The 18,468-nt window shown below is 43.8% G+C and overlaps 1 protein-coding gene across 3 annotated transcripts in view; it reads right to left on the bottom strand.

The window, feature by feature from the left end:
* LOC106584318 (voltage-dependent R-type calcium channel subunit alpha-1E) overlaps positions 1 to 18,468 on the bottom strand; it is a 124,884-nt gene that overhangs the window by 60,746 nt on the left and 45,670 nt on the right. For all 3 annotated transcript variants that reach the window (XM_045706312.1, XM_045706313.1, XM_045706314.1), the window contains exon 5: positions 15,161 to 15,351. In XM_045706312.1, the coding sequence (XP_045562268.1) occupies positions 15,161 to 15,351 (191 nt within the window). The remainder of the gene's footprint in view (positions 1 to 15,160; positions 15,352 to 18,468) is intronic.

Here is an 18,468-nt window from a genome sequence, read left to right as displayed (position 1 = left end):
CGGATGAGAGGGATTTACTCCAGACACCCGAACAGGCCCTCATCCCCATCGTTCGCTGGAGAAAGAGACAGTGATTTTACGGAAGGAGATCGAGGTGCCTTGTGAGGATCAGGCGACAAGTGGCCTTTGCCATCCGTACTGTTAGCCAATGTACAATCGCTGGAAAAGAAATGGGATGAACTAAAAGCACGTATATCCTACCAACAGGACATTAAAAACTGTAATCTTATGTTTCAACGAGTCGTGGCTGAACGACGACATTAATAACATACAGCTGGTGGGTTATACACCCTATCGGGAGGATAGAACAGCAGCATCTGGTAAGACAAGGGGTATCGGTCTATGTATATTTGTAAACAACAACTGGTGCACGATATCTAATAAAGTCTCAAGGTTTTTCTCACATGAGGTAGAGTATTTCATGATAAGCTGTAGACCACACTATCTACCTAGAGAGTTTTCATCTGTATTTTTGAAGCTGTCTACATGCCTCTGTTAGCAATTTTTGTTATTCTTACTCTTACATCTAGACGTTCCGCTAGCGGAACACCTGCTCCAATATCCAATGATAGGCGTGGCGCGAATTACAAATTCCTCAAAAATACAAAAACTTTTTCAAACATATGACTATTTCACAGCATTTTAAAGACAAGACTCTCCTTTATCTAACCACACTGTCCGATTTCAAAAAGGCTTTACAGCGAAAGCAAAACATTAGATTATGTCAGCAGAGTACTCAGCCAGAAATAATCAGACACCCATTTTTCAAGCTAGCATATAATGTCACAAAAACCCAGAAGACAGCTAAATGCAGCACTAACCTTTGATGATCTTCATCAGATGACACACCTAGGACATTATGTTATACAATACATGCATGTTTTGTTCAATCAAGTTCATATTTATATCAAAAAACAGCTTTTTACATTAGCATGTGACGTTCAGAACTAGCATACCCGCCGCAAACTTCCGGGGAATTTACTAACAATTTACTAAATTACTCACGATAAACGTTCACAAAAAGCATAACAATTATTTTAAGAATTATAGATACAGAACTCCTCTATGCACTCGATATGTCCGATTTTAAAATAGCTTTTTGGTGAAAGCACATTTTGCAATATTCTAAGTACATAGCCCAGCCATCACGGGCTAGCTATTTAGACACCCGGCAAGTTTAGCCTTCACCAAAATCAGATTTACTATAACAAAAATGTTATTACCTTTGTTGTCTTCGTCAGAATGCACTCCCAGGACTGCTACTTCAATAACAAATGTTGGTTTGGTCCCAAATAATTTACATTTACATTTAAGTCATTTAGCAGACGCTCTTATCCAGAGCGACTTACAAATTGGTGCATTCACCTTATAATATCCAGTGGAACAACCACTTTACAATAGTGCATCTAAATCTTTTAAGGGGGGGGTTAGAAGGATTACTTTATCCTATCCCAGGTATTCCTTGAAGAGGTGGGGTTTCAGGTGTCTCCGGAAGGTGGTGATTGACTCCGCTGTCCTGGCGTCGTGAGGGAGCTTGTTCCACCATTGGGGTGCCAGAGCAGCGAACAGTTTTGACTGGGCTGAGCGGGAACTGTGCTTCCTCAGAGGTAGGGAGGCGAGCAAGCCAGAGGTGGATGAACGGAGTGCCCTTGTTTGGGTGTAGGGCCTGATCAGAGCCTGAAGGTACGGAGGTGCCGTTCCCCTCACAGCTCCGTAGGCAAGCACCATGGTCTTGTAGCGGATGCGAGCTTCGACTGGAAGCCAAATAATCCATCATTATATCCGAATAGCGGCGTTTTGTTCGTGCGTTCCAGAAACTATCCGAAATGGTAAATCAGGGTCACGCGCATGGCACAATTCGTGACAAAAAAATTCTAAATATTCCATTACCGTACTTCGAAGCATGTCAACCGCTGTTTAAAATCAATTTTTATGCAATTTATCTCGTAAAAAAGCGATAATATTCCGACCGGGAATCTCCTTTTCGGCAAACAGAGGAAAAATCACAAAGACGGGGGCGGCCAGGGCACGCGCCTATGCCCACAGTCCCTTGATCGGCCACTTGACAAAGGCGATAATGTGTTTCAGCCTGGGGCTGGGATGACGACATTCTGTTTTTTCCCGGGCTCTGAGAGCCTATGGAAGACGTAGGAAGTGTCACGTTAGAGCAGAGATCCTTTGTAATTTAATGAGATGGCAAAGAAGTTCAAGAAATGGTCAGACAGGCCACTTCCTGTAAAGGAATCTCTCAGGTTTTGACCTGCCATTTGAGTTCTGTTATACTCACAGACACCATTCAAACAGTTTTAGAAACTTTGGAGTGTTTTCTATCCAAAGCCAATAATTATATGCATATTCTAGTTACTGGGCAGGAGTAGTAACCAGATTAAATCGGGTACGTTTTTTATCCAGCCGTGAAAATACTGCCCCCTAGCCATAACAGGTTAATTACACAAACTCCAAAGCAAATCAGGGGGAGAAAAATAGGTTTATTTGAGAAGGACAAATCAAGATATGCTGAGAGTGTCACAGAAGTTGTCATGGAGAGAAGACCAAGGCGCAGCGGGTATGTGGATACTCATGGTTTTAATTTCAAAAGAGTAAAGTATTCACTGACAAAACAATAAAGATGACAACAGCAACAGTTTTACAGGCTATACAAACGCAGTGCAAAAACAACTACCCACAACCCCAAAGAAAAACACACACACCTATATAGGACTTCCAATCAAAGGCAACTCAACACACCTGCCTTCAATTGGAAGTCCCAATCACCAACACAAACATTCACACACACAAAAACTGCCACGTCATAACCCCAAAACTAATACAATAGCTCCATCTGCTGGTCAGGACGTGACAGTACCCCCCCCTCAAGGTGCAGACCCCGGAATGCACCTACCAACAGAAAACACCAACAACAACAAAAATCCCCAACAAAAACCCATTAAACAATAACCCCTAAACAATAAGGGAGGGAAGGGAGGGTGGCTGCCGTCAACGACGGCACTGTGCTACACCCTCCCTCCCCAACCCACCTATCCTGGAGGTGGCTCAGGTGCAGGACGTGGACCTCGCTCCACCTTCGGCGTCGCCCACTTCGGTGGCGCCGCTAGCTGCGCCGGGCAGACGGGCCACTCGGGCTGACCCTGGCAGACGGACCACTCGGGCTGGGCCGGAGGACAGGAGGGCCACTCGGGCTGGGCCGGAGGACAGGAGGGCCACTCGGGCTGGGCCGGAGGACAGGAGGGCCACTCGGGCTGGGCCGGAGGACAGGAGGGCCACTCGGGCTGGGCCGGAGGACAGGAGGGCCACTCGGGCTGGGCCGGACGACAGGAGGGCCACTCGGGCTGGGCCGGAGGACAGGCGGGCCACTCGGGCTGGGCCGGAGGACAGGCGGGCCATTCGGGCTGGGCCGGAGGACAGGCGGGCCTCTGGCAGATCCGGGCAGTCGGGCCACTCTGGCAGACCCGGGCAGTCGGGCCACCCTGGCGGCTCCGGGCAGTCGGGTCACCCTGGCGGCTCCGGGCAGTCGGGCCACCCTGGCGGCTCCGGGCAGTCGGGCCACTCTGGCATCTCCGGGCAGACGGGCCACTCTGGCATCTCCGGGCGGGCGGCTCTGGCGACTCCTGACTGGCGGGCGGCTCTGGCGACTCCTGACTGGCGGGCGGCTCTGACGACTCCTGACTGGCGGGCGGCTCTGGCGACTTACGACTGGCGGGCAGCTCTGGCGACTTACGACTGGCGGGCAGCTCTGGCGACTTACGACTGGCGGGCAGCTCTGGCGACTTACGACTGGCGGGCAGCTCTGGCGACTTACGACTGGCGGGCAGCTCTGGAGACTTACGACTGGCGGGCAGCTCTGGCGACTTACGACTGGCGGGCAGCTCTGGCGACTTACGACTGGCGGGCAGCTCTGGCGACTTACGACTGGCGGGCAACTCTGGTGACTTATGACTGGCGGGCAGCTCTGGCGACTCTTGACTGGCGGGCAGCTCTGGCGACTTACGACTGGCGGGCAGCTCTGGTGACTTACGACTGGCGGGCAGCTCTGGTGACTCTTGACTGGCGGGCAGCTCTGGTGACTGTTGACTGGCGAGGCTGGGCTGACGCACTAGACTCCTGATGCGTGGGGCTGGTACTGGACGTGCCAGCCTGGAGACACGCACCTCAATGCTAGTGCGTTTAGCGGGAAACACCGGACCGTAGAGGCGCACTGGCGGTCTTGAGCGCAGGGTTGGCATCATCCCTTCAGGCTCGATGCTCACACTCCCCTGGCACATGCGGGGCGCTGGTACTGCGCTTACCGGCCTGAAAATGCCAGGCCTCACCACAGCACCTACCCCAAAGCACGGGACCTGTCCAGTGTGTTTTCTTCCAAAAAGGGTACGGGGAGTTGGCCTGGGTCTCCCATCTCGCCCCGCCAAACAGCCCTTGTGCCCCCCCCAAATTTTTTTATTGGGGTTGCCTCTCGGGCTCTACCTGCCTCCCAGGCAGGTTGTCGCAGTGCACCCGCAATTGCTCCCATGTCCAGTCAATCCTCTCCTCCAGTATTTCCAGCGACCAGGAATCCATCACCTCCCGAGCGCGCTGCTTCCAACTTTCCTCCTTCACTTGCCTCTGTCCTCTTCTCCGCTGCTTGGTCCTTTGGTGGTGGGTAGCTCTGTCACAGAAGTTGTCATGGAGAGAAGACCAGGGCGCAGCGGGTATGTGGATACTCATGGTTTTAATTTCAAAAGAGTAAAGTATTCACTGACAAAACAATAAAGATGACAACAGCAACAGTTTTACAGGCTATACAAACGCAGTGCAAAAACAACTGCCAACAACCCCAAAGAAAAACACACACACCTATATAGGACTTCCAATCAAAGGCAACTCAACACACCTGCCTTCAATTGGAAGTCCCAATCACCAACACAAACATTCACACACACAAAAACTGCCACGTCCTGACCCCAAAACTAATACAATAGCTCCATCTGCTGGTCAGGACGTGACAGAGAGGTACAGTTGAAGTCAGAAGTTTACATACACTTAGGTTGGAGTCATTGAAACAAGTTTTTCCAACCACTCCACAAATTTCTTGTTAGCAAACTATCGTTTTGGCAAGTTGGTTAGGACGGTTAGGCATGACACAAGCAATTTTTCCAATAATTGTTTACAGACAGATTATTTCACTTATTACTCACTGTATCACAATTCCAGTGGGTCAGAGGTTTACATACACTAAGTTGACTGTGCCTTCAAACAGCTTGGAAAATTCCTGAAAATGATGTCATGGCTTTAGAAGCTTCTGATAGGCTAATTGACATCATTTGAGTCAATTGGAGGTGTACCTGTGGATGTATTTCAAGGCCTACCTTCAAACTCAGTGCCTCTTTGCTTGACATCATGGGAAAATCAAAAGAAATCAGCCAAGACCTCAGAAAAAAATAGTAGACCTCCACAAGTCTGGTTCATCTTTGGGAGCAATTTCCAAACGCCTGAAGGTACCACATTCATCTGTACAAACAATAGTGCGCAAGTATAAACACCATGGGACCACGTAGCCGTCATACTACTCAGGAAGGAGACGCGTTCTGTCACCCAAGAGATGAGTGTTCTTTGGTGCGAAAAGTGCAAATCAATCCCAGAACAATAGCAAAGGACCTTGTGAAGACGCTGGAGGAAACAGGTACAAAAGTATCTATATCCACAGTAAAACGAGTCCTATATCGACATGGCCTGAAAGGATGCTCAGCAAGGAAGAGGACACTGCTCCAAAACCACCATAAAAAGCCAAACTATGGTTTGCAGCTGCACATGGTGACAAAGATCTTACTTTTTGGAGGACTGTCCTCTGGTCTGATGAAACAAAAAATAACTGTTTGGCCATAATGACCATCGTTATTTTTGGAGGAAAAAGGGGGAGGCTTGTGTTGGTTCCGTTTTTCTGTGCTCCGTTTTATTTAATTATCAAATAAGGAACACTCAAAATGTGCACTTATAAATCATAACAATTTTAATCAAAATACAGCTGTAGACAGAAGTCAAAGATCAAACATGAGTTCTGCCCCATAGAAAAAGTCCAAGTTGCTTTTATCATGCTTGTAGTCAACCCCCTGTGATGTCATTACCTGCTACTCCTCAGACCAAGCCCATGCATACACAGCTATACAAACTTGCAAGAGGTACAATGTTTCCAGTGTTTTCTAAGGCCTCAGCAGTAAAAGCCCATTCCCCCAAGTTGATTTATAGAGGTATGTCTGACTGGCCTCTTATCTCTTCTACTCCCCTGCAGGGCTCTTTGTTTATCTTTGAAATGCTTTCTCACAGACCAAGTTAAACAATTTAAAGGCAATGCTACCAAATACTAATTGTGTGTATGTAAACTTATGATGCACTGGGAATGTGATGAAAGAAATAAAAGCTGAAATAGATCATTCTCTACTATTATTCTGACATTTCACATTCTTAAAATAAAGTGGTGATCCTAACTGACCTCAGACATGGAATTTTTACTAGGATTAAATGTCAGGAATTGTGAAAAACTGAGTTTAAATGTATTTGGCTAAGATGTATGTAAACTTCCAACTTCAACTGTAGATGTTAGTCTCCCCTGTCCTCAGCTTTTCTCAACCGAACAAAGGAACAGGATGCCATTTATAACCCCCCACCCTAGCCTGGGGTTGACCAATCAGAAGTCCTTGCAGTACATCTGGCCAATGGCCAAATAACAAGTATTCTGCTCCCGACTCAATGTACAGAACATAGCACACGTAGTTCTGAGTTCAGGAGTGACATTCCACAGATTCTAAACAGATGTTGAACTGAAACCCAACTCTGATTTACAATTCCCTATTGACCATTAGTACTATATTTAGTTATTAGTACTCTCGTCCTCTCATCCTCTCAAACTCTCAAACTCTCAAACTCTCAAACTCTGTGTTGTGTATTTATCCTCAAAATATTCTTATACCACAACAGACCGATGCTTGCACTAAGACAACACTCAATGAGCTGTATACCGCCATAAGCAAACAGGAAAATGCAAAAATTAAAGCAGGAAGCACCAGTGGTCAGATGAAGCAGATGCTAAATTACAGGAATGTTTTGCTAGCCCAGACTGGAATATGTTCCAGGATTCTTCCGAGGGCACCACATCAGTCACTGGCTTCATCAATAAGTGCATTGATGACGTCGTCCCCACAGTGACTGTACGTACATACACCAACCAGAAGCCATGGCTTACAGGCAACATCCGCGCTTAGCTAAAGGGTAGAGCTGCCGCTTTCAAGGAGCAGGACTCTAACCCAGAAGCTTATTAGTAATCCCGCTATGCCCTCCGACGAACCATCAAACAGGCAAAGGGTCAATTCAGGACTAAGATCGAATCGTACTACACAGCTCCGATGCTCGTCGGATGTGGCAGGGCTTGCAAACCATTACAGACTACAAAGGGAAGCAGAGCCGAGAGCTGCCCAGTGACACGAGCCTACCAGACGAGCTAAATTACTTCTATGCTCGCTTCGAGGCAAGTAACACTGAAACATGTATGAGAGCATCAGCTGTTCTGGACGACTGTGTAATCACGCTCTCCGCAGCCGATGTGAGGTCAACATTCACAAGGTCAACATTCACAAGACTGCAGGGCCAGACAGATTACCAGGACGTGTACTCCGAGCATGCGCTGACCAACTGGCAAGTGTCTTCACTGACATTTTCAACCTGTCCCTGTCTGAGTCTGTAATACCAACATGTTTCAAGCAGTACACCATAGTTCTTGTGCCCAAGAACACTAAGGTAATCTGCCTAAATGACTACCGACCCGTAGCACTCACGTCTGAAGCCATGAAGTGCTTTGAAAGGCTGGTCATGGCTCACAACACCATTATCCCAGAAACCCTAGACCCACTCCAATTTGCATACCGCCCCCAACATATCCACATGATACAATCTCTATTGCACTCCACACTGCCCTTTGACACCTGGACAAAAGGAACACCTATGTGAGAATGCTATTCATTGACAACAGCTCAGTGTTCAACACCATAGTGCCCCCAAAGCTCATCACTAAGCTAAGGATCCTGGGACTCAACACCTCCCTCTGCAACTGGATCCTGGACTTCCTGATGGGTCGCCCCAGGTGGTAAGGGTAGGTGACAACATATCCACCACGCTGATCCTCAACATGGGGCCCCTCAGGGGTGAGTGCTCAGTCCCCTCCAGTACTCCCTGTTCACTCATGACTGCATGGCCAGGCATGACTCCAACACCATCATCAAGTTGCCGATGAGGCCCTAAAAATTGTCAAAAACTCCAGTCACCCTAGTCATAAACTGTTCTCTCTGCTACCGCACGGCAAGCGGTACCGGAGTACCAAGTCCAGGTCCAAGAGGCTTCTAAACAGCTTCTACCCCCAAGCCATTAGACTCCTGAACATCTATTCAAATGTCTACCCAGAATATTTGCATTGCCCCCCCCCCTCCCACGCTGCTGCTACTCTCTGTTATTATCTATGCATAGTCACTTTAACTCTTCCTACATGTACATATTACCTCAATTACCTCGACTAACCGGTGCCCCTGCACATTGACTCTGTACCGCTACCCCTGTATATAGACTCGCTATTGTTATTTTAATGCTGCTCATTAATTATTTGTTACTTTTATTTATTTTTATTTTTGTTTAGTAGGTATTTTCTTAAAACTGCCTTGTTGATTAAGGGCTTGTAACTAAGCATTTCACTGTAATGTAATACCCGTTGTATTCGGCACGTGTCAAATAAAATTTGATTTGATTTGAAAAATACACTGGAGTGGTTTACCAAGACGAAATTGAATGTTCCAGAGTGACCTAGTTACAGTTTGGACTTAAATCAGCTTTGAAATATATGGCAAGACTTGAAAATGGCTGTCTAGCAATGATCAACAACTAACTTGACAGAGCTTGAAGAATAAAGAAATAAAGAAATAAATGTGCAAAGCACTTAGAGACTTACCCAGAAATACTTACCCAGTAATCACTGCCAAAGGTGATTCTAACATGTATTGACTCAGGGTTGAATACTTATCTAATCAAGATATATTAGTGTTTAATTTTTCCTAAACGTTTTAAAATAGTTTTTTCTTCCACTTTGACATTACAGAGTATTTTGTGTAGATCGTTTACAAAAAATTATAATTAAATCAATTTGAATCCCACTTTGTAACACAACAAAATGTGGAAAAAGTCAAGGGGTTTGAATACTTTCTGACGGCACTGTCCCAACCCAATAAATGGAGCCCCACATTGTTGTTCCACACCTGAGATTTATGAGTGTAAATCAAGTTTTGACATCATCAACAATGCATGATTTATACAGTCCTTTCTCAAGACAGGATTTAGCCCTATATGGACATGCATGTCTCTGGCTCTGTTCCTTCCTACAGTCAGAGATTATTTATCCATTAGTAAGAATGGGACGCCGTGGGAAAGGAACCTGTGGCGGGTGTTGAGGCAGTGCAGAGCTACCTATGGAGATGTGAACAGTGTGGGCTACAGTACAGAGACCCTCCACACACCCTGAGTGCCAGAGGACAGAGGTGTTGCTGCAGGTGTCAACATTCCTCATCTCCAACAGCTCTCTCAATTACTGGCGCTATTCATGTATGTGGTGAAAAACAAGAAACCTGCCCTTCTATTCATTATGATCTAAAGGTGGTTTTACCAAGATCCCAAGCAATTGCTTACAAGTCAACATGGTTATGACTAGCTCTTGACTCAAGCCAGCGTAAAACATACTGACTTTTGTTCCATTGACCTGTGGTCCACCTTGTCTACGTGCTGCTACACCTTGGGGAGCTCAGGGCTTTGTCAGATAGCAGCGTTCAGACAGTGGTAGTTTTTAACAAGCTATTAGGATGTACCACAGTCATGAGCTAGGCAAAGCCTAGCTGACTGACTACAGGAAGGAAACAGAGTTCAAACACACATCCCCAGTCTCACAGTTACACACATCTCTCTATTACTTACTGAGGCCAGGGAGCCTATTCTGTTCTCTACCGCCATGTGACATGTTCCCTTGTCCATGATTCGTCAAAAACCGTAATGTAATTTGAATCTGAACTTCGGGAACACAATATAGGACTATAGTGTAGATACTGGAAAATCTGAACCTGAAAACCAAGTTAATCTGTGTTCAATAAGAGACAGAGAGAAATAGTATTGATTAGCTCTGGGCCAACATGAGAGGGGAGAGTGGATCAGGTACGGCAGTAACTGGATTCTGTATCAGAGAAGGCAATGAAAACAATAGAAAAGAGAAGCATGTGTACTCAAATTTGTTTTAGCAGAACGCAATGAAGTGGGTGGCATGGTTTGTTTGTGAGTGACTTACTGAATTAGTAAGAGTCTGTGTACACGTGTATGTTTGACTGAGTGTGTGTGTCTGTGTACAGTACGTGCATACGGTGTGTGTTCCTGTAGAAAGGAATATGAAACAGCAAACAGTATTAGAGAAAGTCTGCGGGCCCTTTTAACCAGAGCACTCACATTCTCTCCTTCCACTGTTTTTCTTCACTCCATAATAAATTCCATTCACCATAATGTAAGTCAACATAATACAATCAAGGCAGCACTAAATCTGCTTCCATCAAGTGAAATAAAGAACCATGAAAGCAGCGAGCAGAAAGTATGGCCTGGCATCTATGCTCTGTGGGTAGGCCAACCATAAACTGTGCTACACTGGTAGTCAAGCAGTGAAAAGTACATCTTTAATTAAAATCAATGAAATGTATTTTCCACTACCTTACTGAAGATGTGTTAAGGTAACATTTCTGTGAATCTCAATCCCAGGGTATCTATGATTGTAACTGCATGATTCCCCTGGTGAGATCAGTGGTTTCCAGAGGTTGTCTAGCTATAGCCTATGGCAAGCAAGCTCTCCGGTGTAGTAAACCCCCAGGCACTTTCATTATCAAATTAGCATTTTGATAAAATGATGTCCTTGTGTCCGCAACGGAGTCCTTTTGCCAACACAAGGCCAGGGGACTTCAACAGTCGTGGATTGGCAGCTAATTGATTCTGGCTCTGAAAGGAAAATCATGAGGAACAAGCTGACAAAATGCTCTTGCTATCTTGTTTAAAATGTTACAGTTTTAGTTTATACTATCAACATAGTTGTGTTTTTTTATTTCTAAATGAAGGTATTCACCATACATTGGCACCTGCTGATGTCCAGTTACTAATAGCCCTAGGCATGAATGGATTGGAAGTTTTATTATATTGTTTTGCATCACCATCATTAACGAGCATCAGAGGTTTCAATAGGCTGCCTTTCACATTCACAGTGACAACTACTCCACTGTGATATTAGCATGAGGTGGGGGAAGAGGCATTAATGACGACAATTGATTCAGCTGGCCGAGGGAGGTAGAGGGTAACATGATTGAGTTTGTTTGAGTTGGGCAGGCACATGATCAGATCAGGGAATTACTACACCATATGTCTGCGCTCCTCCTGAAATAGACACTGCCTTCTGCAACATAACACCAGCCAGGTACAGTATTGGTAGTTTGGTACTGGGATGTGCTGAGGAAAATGCTTGGTGACATCATCTCACTCAAACAGAATGTGATGTATGTATGGAGAACAGGAGGAGTAAACTCTTAACCTGGTCCTTGATACGCTAATACAACTGCTCCTCCCAGTCTAGCCACTGGCCCCTTTACATGTTGTATTTAATGAATCGAGGTACAGTATAATATTGAGGCAGTGTTATGCTTTGTATACTGTAATATGAACAACTGGCAGCAGCAGGTGGGGAGAGTAACAGTATATAGGATAGTATTCTTATCCCTCAGATCAGGGAGATTCCCAAGAGAATGTGTAATGAATTGGAAATCAAAAGTTGTGAAGCAACAATCAGACATGCAAGAATCATCCCAATATTCTGTAGTGTCAACAACATCATCTCAGTAATTTCATGTTGCTTGCATAATCTGAGAGAGAAAAGCAGAATGGAATGAAAGTCTCATACTAGCTTCCACGAATCTAATCGGAAATCATCCGCTGCATGGAGCAGAAATTCCAGATGATTCAGTCAAAATAATTTGCACTCAGTATAATGTAACGACCGTCGCAATGAGGGGACCAAGGTGCAGCGTGGTAAGTGTTCATCTTGATATTTATTTTTACTCAGAACACTTAAAACAAAATAATAAACAATGGAAACGAAAGCGCACAGTTCTGTCAGGTAAAACAGAAAACAAAAATAAGATCCCACAACTCAAGGAGGGAAAAGGGCTGCCTAAGTATGGTTCCCAATCAGAGACAACGATAGGCAGTTGCCTCTGATTGGAAACCATACCTGGCCAAAACATAGAAATATAAACCATAGAATGCCCACCCCACACCCTGACCTAACAACATAGAGAAATAAACCGTCTCTCTCAGGTCAGGGCGTGACATATAATGTACATTGAGTGTACAAAACATTAGGAACACCTTGCTACTATGGAGTTGCAACCCGTTTTGCCCTCAGAACAGCCTCAATTTGTCAGGGCATGGACTCTACAAGGTGATGAAAGCATTCCATAGGGATGCTGGCCCATGTTGAATCCAATACTTCCCACAGTTGTGTCAAGTTGGCAGGGTTTCCTTTGGGTGGTGGACCATTCTTGATACACACGGGAAACGGTTGAGCGTGAAAAACCCAGCAGCGTTAAAGTTCTTGACACAAACTAGTGTGCCTTGCACCTACTACCATACCACGTTCAAAGGCAGTTAAATATTTTGTCTTGCCCATTCACACTTTGAATGGCAGACATACACAATCCATGTCTCAATTGTCTCAAGACTTACAAATAATAATTTAACCTGTCACCTCCGCTTCATGTATATTGATTGAAGAGGATTTAACAAATGACATTAATAAGGGATCATAGCTTTTAACTGGTTTCACCAGGTCAGTCTAGGTCATGGAAAGAGCAGGTGTTCCTAATGTTTTGTACACTCAGCGTACTGTATCTCCCAACACACTTAAAATTATTTTCTGAATGCTATCACCATTTCACTATTGTCCTGATGATAATTCACAGATTATTGTTCTCAGTCTGAATGCATCCAATCTGGCATAAAGAGTGCAACTGATAACTCGAAGAATAGTAGCAGCTTAAAATGTCTGCCAGCAACATCCCAGCTCAGCCAAATCATGTCCATGTGTTTAGGATGTAATTGAGTGTGATTAAATAAGGAGGGTCAGTGGGAAGAGGGTAGTAGTGAGGCAGTGGAGGCAGGTGACTGGGAGATTAAGAGTATAATTGACCTGATCTCACTTTGCAGCCCATTCACTGCACTTAATTACCCTACTCTCTTGGCACAGACACACTCCTACTCTATATGCTGTGTGTGTGTGTATCGATATGTCATGCTTCATTCATTTGATTCCTCAAGTACAGTGTGTAATCAATTGGGTTCATAAACACAGAACAGGGAAGCAGCTGTAAAAGGATGTTTGAGTGCGTCCCACAGCAAATATCAGACAGTTTAACCTGTTAGGGCTAGGGGGCAGTATTTGCACGGCTGGATAAAAAAAATGTACCTGATTTAATCTGGTTACTAATCCTACCCAGTAACTAGAATATGCATATACTTATTATATATGGATAGAAAACACTCTAAAGTTTCTAAAACTGTTTGAATGGTGTCTGTGAGTATAACAGAACTCATTTGGCAGGCAAAACCCTGAGACATTTTCTGACAGGAAGTGGATACCTGATGTGTTGTATTACCTTTAAACCTATGCCATTGAAAAACACAGGGGCTGAGGAATATTTTGGCACTTCCTATTGCTTCCACTAGATGTCACCAGCCTTTACAAAGTGTTTTGAGTCTTCTGGAGGGAGATCTGACCGAACAAGAGCCATGGAACGATGATGTCCCATTAGACACCTGGCGCGGAGTTCATGTTGGGTACCCTCGTTCCAATACGTTATAAAAGAGAATGCATTCGTCCACCTTGAATATTATTCATGTTCTGGTTAAAAAAGGCCCTAATGATTTATGCTATACAACGTTTGACATGTTTGAACGAACGTAAATATATTTTTTCCCCTCGTTCATGAAGTGAAGTCCGGCGGGCTTAGATCATGTGCTAACAAGACGGAGATTTTTGGACATAAATGATGAGCTTTTTTGAACAAAACTACATTCGTTATGGACCTGTGATACCTGGAAGTGACATCTGATGAAGAGAATCAAAGGTAATGGATTATTTACATAGTATTTTCGATTTTAGATCTCCCCAACATGACGACTAGTCTGTATCGCAACGCGTATTTTTCTGGGCGCAGTGCTCAGATTATTGCAAAGTGTGATTTCCCAGTAAGGTTATTTTTAAATCTGGCAAGTTGATTGCGTTCAAGAGATGTAAATCTATAATTCTTTAAATGACAATATAATATTTGACCAATGTTTTCTAATTTTAATTATTTAATTTGTGGTGTTGACTTGACTGCCGGTTATTGGAGGGAAACGATTTCCTCAACATCAATGCCATAGTAAAACGCTGTTTTTGGATATAAATATGAACTTGATAGAACTAAAAATGCATGCATTGTCTAACATAATGTCCTAGGAGTGTCATCTGATGGAGATTGTAAAAGGTTAGTGCATCATTTTAGCTGGTTTTATGGTTTTGGTGACCCTGTCTTTGAATTGACAAAACATTACACACAACTCTTGTAAATGTACTGTCCTAACATACTCTAAATTTATGCTTTCGCCGTAAAACCTTTTTGAAATCGTAAAACGTGGTTAGATTAAGGAGATGTTTATCTTTCAAAGGGTGTAAAATAGTTGTATGTTTGAAAAATTTGAATTTTGACATTTATTTGGATTCAAATTTGCCGCTCTTGAAATGCACCTGCTGTTGATGGAGTGCACCACGGGTGGGACGCCTGCGTCCCACCTAGCCCATAGAGGTTTTAAGTAATGACTGGTAAAAATAGGTGTCTAGGGTAAGGAGAGGTACAACAATGTCTGTGTCCCCAATGACGCAAAGGGTTTATTCAATTCAACCAAGCAAAGGCAAAATCAAACCATTGTATCAAAGGATGACATAACCAGGTCAAATAATAGGCCTATTTTCCCCAGTCAGAGGACAGGCCATGGTTAGAGAGAAATAGATGTGACTCACGTTGTAGAGCACGGTGGTCCAGCCCTCCATGGTGATGCACTGGAAGACAGTGAGCACAGCAAACAGGATGTTGTCAAACTGGGTGATGCCGTCGTTGGGGCCGATCCAGGTGTCATGGCAGGTGTACTTGTCAGGGCACTTCCTTACCCCACACGGGAACTCTGACTCAGACTTGTCCACCGTCTCATTCTCTGACAGGGGGACAAGAGAGAATGAACTTCCTCAACTGGTTCATAATGACCATATTGAGTCAGAGTCCATTAAATGCTCCGCAGGCTAGGCTGGAGATTTAACAAAAGGATGCAAACCAGAAATCAATCTAACTAATCGTGTTTTTCCAATGAGAGATGGGATGACTTTATAGAAATGTCTCACTTGTGAGAAATGACTCGCATCTACTGGAGATGCATGAATAAGTGCTACAATAGGATGATTATAGTGTAATGCATGACTCAATCAATGAAGTGAGCAGCAATAGCAACTCTCTGTGTAAAAGTCCTTTCCTGAAAGATGACGTTATTAATATGCTATTTGACTTGTGCAATGTGTGATTATAATAAATTGACTCTCTAAAGCTAATAGTCAGGTAACTAAGGCCCCCTTGTACAGTGAGGTCCCCACATAACCTTTATGATGACATCATCTGAAACATTACACTACAGCTGCACTATTAGAGCTAGAAACACAAGCATTTCACTGCACCAGCGATAAAATCTGCAAATCTGTTTACGCAACCAATAAACTTTTGATTTGATTCCAGAACACTCTCCCCTGGCTAGAGTCATGTGACTTAGTCAGCCAATCACAGGCTGTACCTGGTGGGGATCTCAAACCCCCAACATAGTATGTGCTTTAGTTGGACACAGAGGTGCAGAGAGACAGATCACAAGAACTCACCACCATAACTCCACTCATACTGGATATTTCCTGACCAATGACCCAAGCCCAGCTCAGTTAATCCCTAACATTGTGTCACGGAGTCATCATAATGCTTTAGCAAATGTACATTATACTAGGGGCGTTGGTAGACACAATGTAAGTAACCTAATTTATTTCGTTCTGAATGCTTCTGCTGATCCTACAGCTATTGTATGCAGCAATCATGTGTCTACTGTATGCACCAGATTCATGATGTTAGCACTGAGGCTGTGTGCCCTAGTAGGAAGTCCACTGTGGGCAGCTTACCCTGCACTAACATAAATAACATGAGAATATCTACTTCTGCTAAGCTTCCCAGTAAAGCAATGAAAACAAGCAGGCATCCCAGAAAAGTCCTCAAAATAGCCCACATTAACATATGTAGCTTAAGAAACAAGGTTCATGAAATGAATAACTTGCTAGTAACAGATGACATTCATATTCTGACTATCTCTGAAACTCACTTAGACAATACATTTGATGATACAGCTGTAGCAATACAAGGTTATAACATTTACAGAAAAGACAGAAATGCCAGTAGTGGAGGTGTTGCTGTTTATATTCAGAACCACATTCCTGTAAAGATTAGCGAGGATATCATGTTAAATACTGTTGAAGTAATATGGTACAGGTTTATCTGTCTCACCTAAAGCCCATTATTGTGGGAAGCTGCTATAGACCACCAAGTGCTATCAGTCAGTATCTGGATAATATGTGTGAAATACTTGATAATGTATGTGATATAAACAGAGAGGTATATTTTCTGGGTGATTTAAATATTGACTGGCTTTCATCAAGCTACCCACTCAAGAAAAAGCTTCAAACTGTAACCAGTACCTGCAACCTGGTTCAGGTTATCAGTCAACCAACCATGGTAGTTACAAACAGCACAGGAATGAAATCATCAACACGTATTGATCACATCTTTACTAATGCTGCAGAAATGTGCTTGAAAGCAGTATCCAGATCCATCGGATGTAGTGATCACAATATAGTAGCCATATCTAGGGCCTAATATAGTGTATAAGAGATAATATAATAGGTTTTGTAGTGATTCCTATGTTGTTGATGTAAAGAATATTTGTTGGTCCGTGGTGGGTAATGAGGAGCAAACAGACGTTGCACTTGACACATTTATGAAATTGCTTATCCCAGTTACTAATAAGCATGCACCCATTAAGAAAATGACTAACAACTGTTACATCCCTGTGGATTGATGAGGAATTGAAACATTTTATGATTGAGAGGGATGAGGCAAAAGGAATGGCAAATAAGTCTGGCTGCACAACCGATTGGAAAACGCACCACAAATTGAGAAATCATGTGACTAAACTGAATAAAAAGAAGAAACTACACTATGAAACAAAGATAAATGACATAAAGTAAAATTACACATAGTAAAAAGCTTTTGAGCGCCATCAATGAAATTTTGGGAAAAAAGGCCAACTCAGCTCCCTCATTCATTGAATCAGATTGCTCATTCATTACAAAACCGACCGCTTTGCGAAGTACTTTAATGATTTTTTCATTGGCAAGATTAGAAAACTTAGGCATGGCATGCCAGCAACAAATGCTGACACTACACATCCAAGTATATCTGACCAAATTATGAAAGACAAGAATTGTAATTTTGAATTCCGTAAAGTGAGTGTGGAAGAGGTGAAAAAAGTATTGTTGTCTATCAGCAATGACAAGCCACCGGGGTCTGGATGGAAAATTACTGAGGATAATAGCGGACAATATTGCCACACCTATTTTTTATTTTTTTAATTTATTTTATTTAACCTTTATTTAACTTGGCAAGTCAGTTAAGAACCAATTCTTATTTACAATGACGGCCTACCAAAAGGCAAAAGGCCTCCTGCGGGGACGGGGGCTGGGATTAAAAATAAAAAATAAAAAGTAGGACAAAACACACATCACGGCAAGAGAGACACCACAACACTACATGTTTGTTGCATCTCGTTCCAGTCGCTAGCTGCAGCGAACTGAAAAGAGGAGCGATCCAGGGATGTGGGTGTTTTGGGGACCATTAACAGAATGTGACTGGCAGAACGGGTGTTGTATGTGGAGGATGAGGGCAGCAGTAGATATCTCAGATAGGGGGGAGTGAGGCCTAAGAGGGTTTTATAAATAAGCAACAACCAGTGGGTCTTGTGACGGGTATACAGAGATGACCAGTTTACAGAGGAGTATAGAGTGCAGTGATGCGTCCTATAAGGAGCATTGGTGGCAAATCTGATGGCCGAATGGTAAAGAACATCTAGCCGCTTGAGAGCACCCTTACCTGTCAATCTATAAATCACGTCTCCATAATCTAGCATGGGTAGGATGGTCATCTGAATCAGGGTTAGTTTGGCAGCTGGAGTGAAAGAGGAGTGATTACGATA

This window comes from Salmo salar, chromosome ssa23 (genome assembly GCF_905237065.1).
Source record: "Salmo salar chromosome ssa23, Ssal_v3.1, whole genome shotgun sequence".
Lineage (NCBI taxonomy): Eukaryota > Metazoa > Chordata > Actinopteri > Salmoniformes > Salmonidae > Salmo > Salmo salar.
The sequence above is the reverse complement of the archived record's forward strand: the minus strand, read 5'-3'. Positions and strand labels throughout refer to the sequence as shown.